Source organism: Monoraphidium neglectum (assembly GCF_000611645.1).
Source record: "Monoraphidium neglectum strain SAG 48.87 unplaced genomic scaffold scaffold02466, whole genome shotgun sequence".
NCBI lineage: Eukaryota > Viridiplantae > Chlorophyta > Chlorophyceae > Sphaeropleales > Selenastraceae > Monoraphidium > Monoraphidium neglectum.
Genome location: NW_014011162.1, coordinates 1 through 2,505, shown reverse-complemented (window position 1 = coordinate 2,505; position 2,505 = coordinate 1). Strand labels below are relative to the sequence as shown.

Genomic DNA, 2,505 nt, shown 5'->3' with positions numbered 1-2,505 from the left:
CGCCCTTTGCTGTCCCCGCCGCGCCGGCCAGGCTCAGCAGCCGGGCGTGGCGCAAACGCAGCGCGGCCAAAACGAACCCCCGGCTGCTTGCTCCCCTTTGCCACCACGGCTGGCAAGCGGGCACAGCAGCCGTTTCGCGATTGACTGTTGTTTCTTGCAGGTGCATTGTTGAGAGTGCATCGCAGCGCGTCTTTCGGGCGCTGGCATGGGGGTTGCAGAGGCCGGCGGCCGGCCCAAGCGCGCGCCCGCTCAATCCATGGGCCGGCCCCAACCTCTTGCCCCCCTCTCGAGCCGCCGAGGCGCGCGCGGCCCAGTTGGCGGACATTCTAGACAGCTCAGCTAGCATCTTTGATAGTGTTTTGCACACCAGGTCATTCATTGCACACAGTTGTGCACCCTGGCTTTAGACGTGGGCCTTCATTCCCTTTGGCGGCCGCGCGCTGACGCAGCCGCGGCTACAGCGCTCGGAGAGCGAGGGCTCCTCGCGCGGCGTCGCCTGCGCAGGCGGCCCCGCTGGGTGTCCAAGCACACGCCCACGCGTGGGCGAGACCCTGCGCTCGTCTGTTGTGGCGGCTCCCCGCCGCCGCAGCGGCCGCCGCCATGGCAACCGCTGCGCCGGAGGCCCGGGTGGGTGCGCGCTGCACCCTCGGAACGCGACTGCTTGCCTTCTGAGATCCCCGCTCGGCACGCCCGGCCCTGCGATATCCCGCGGCCGCCCTCTTGTTGCGTGCCAACAGAGTGCAATGCGAGGTCAGCAAGTTGAGCCAAAAGCCCTTGGCGCAGCAGAGCTCAAAGCTCGCTTCATCGCCGGCGCCGGTTTGGCAGGCAACCGCCTGGCCTGCCTGCAAGCTGCACATGTGCTGCAGGCTTGCATTCGGTTGCAGCACAACCTTGAGTGCCAGCTGCCCAAAAGCGGCCACCGCCAATGCAGACTGCCGCGCTGGCATCGTGTGCGGGCTCTGCCGCCCTCTTGGGCAGGGCGCAAGGGCCCAGTCGCAGTCGCACGACCTCCATCAACATCTGATCGGCCGGCGCGGTAGTCATCGCAGCCCCTGGAAGCTGCACGTTTACACGACTGCGCAACGCCTCTCCTGTCAGCAGGCATTGCGCCCGGGCAGCAGCACGGGCTGTGGTGCTGTGGCGCCCTTCGCCCTTGCGGCTGCGCCTCCTGCTGCACCCACAAGCCCAAGGGCACCCCCGGCGCGCCCCGTTCAGCCGTGCATATCGTTGGGGCGCCGCTCTGGGTCGCTCCTCCTGAGACCGGCGAAATGATCAGTGACACATACCCATAAACCGCAAGGCGCCAACGCTATCCTCCTTGCTTGTTTGGGCTTCGACACCTGATGCATAACAGCCCATACATCAACAATGGGCCAGCCGCCTCAACCGCGACCCGCGCCGCCGCCACTGCCGGTCCCCGGCCTGGTGTCGGCGCCGGCCGCGGGGCGTGCGTGCTGCGGTCGCCCAGTCCGGGACACATCCAGTTCGGCGTGCCCCAGTTACGCTAACGGAGCGTTTGGGCCTGGGCGCCTCAGTGCACACGGGCGGACGCGGCGCACCGATCAAAAACCCCCATCTATCAGATGCAAGAGGCACACTCCAGCTGCCGCGGTCATCGCTCTGCAATGTATCAATGTTCCAGTTGCCTGCCAATACCAAGCCCCCTCGTATTTTGCATGCAAGCGGCGCGTGGCCCCGTGCACGTGCGCTGCTCAGGCATTGTTGTGCCCGCGCGCACCCGCGCGCTCTGGCCTTGCCCTCTGCACAGCCCCAGGCCGTGGAGGCGGGACGCATGGCAGTCTGTATTCACACAAATTCTCACATACCTGAGCCGCACCCACTGTGTAACCATTCATCACGGTATCTTCAGTCTAACTGGGCCCTCTGATGCGGCCTGGTCACACGTTATGTGTGCTTTGGTTGCAACTGGGCCGCGGGGCAAGCTGGGGGCGGGTGTCAGGGAGGGTGCGGCCGCGCAGGGGGCGCCTAGGGCGTCCTGGACTGTGACGCAGGGTAGGTGGGCGCCTCCCAGCCGGCGGGCCGGCGCTGCGGCCCCGTGCCTGCAACCGGCCAAGGTGGCACCCGCCGGCGTCCCGAGTGCGTGGCCGTTCCCTGTTGTTCTCCATGCAGCCATGTGGGGCCACCTTTGTCAACCCTTTTCCCAGGTTGCACTGCTTCAAGAAGGGGTTTCGTCAAACTGGTCTCTAGGAGGGGATCTTCAACCTTGACCAAGATGGGACTTACACCGGACGGGCCGAAAGCGATGCTGGCACCCACACAGTGCCAAAAGCAATAAGGCTGAACCCTGGAACACTCATCTTGCGTACACCGCCGCGATCGCCGCGGACAACCGCTCGCACCGATCCGCGCACCGCGCGTCCCCGGTCGCCCGCCGCAGCGCCGCCGCGGCGCCGGCCAGGCGCGAGGCGAGGGCGCGTGCCTCTGCCTCGTGCGCCAGCCACCACGCCCGTGCCGCCTGCGAGCACACCACCGACTGCACCGCCT

At 66.9% G+C, this 2,505-nt stretch overlaps 1 protein-coding gene across 1 annotated transcript; it reads right to left on the bottom strand.

Annotated features, from left to right (window-relative positions):
- Positions 1-2,314: 2,314 nt before the first annotated feature.
- On the bottom strand, positions 2,315-2,494 carry MNEG_10802 (hypothetical protein; the record flags this gene model as incomplete). The annotated part of the gene is made up of 1 exon (XM_014040724.1): positions 2,315-2,494. A coding segment is annotated over one exon (180 nt), but the record flags the coding sequence as incomplete, so codon positions are not given.
- Between the last annotated feature and the right edge of the window lie 11 nt (positions 2,495-2,505).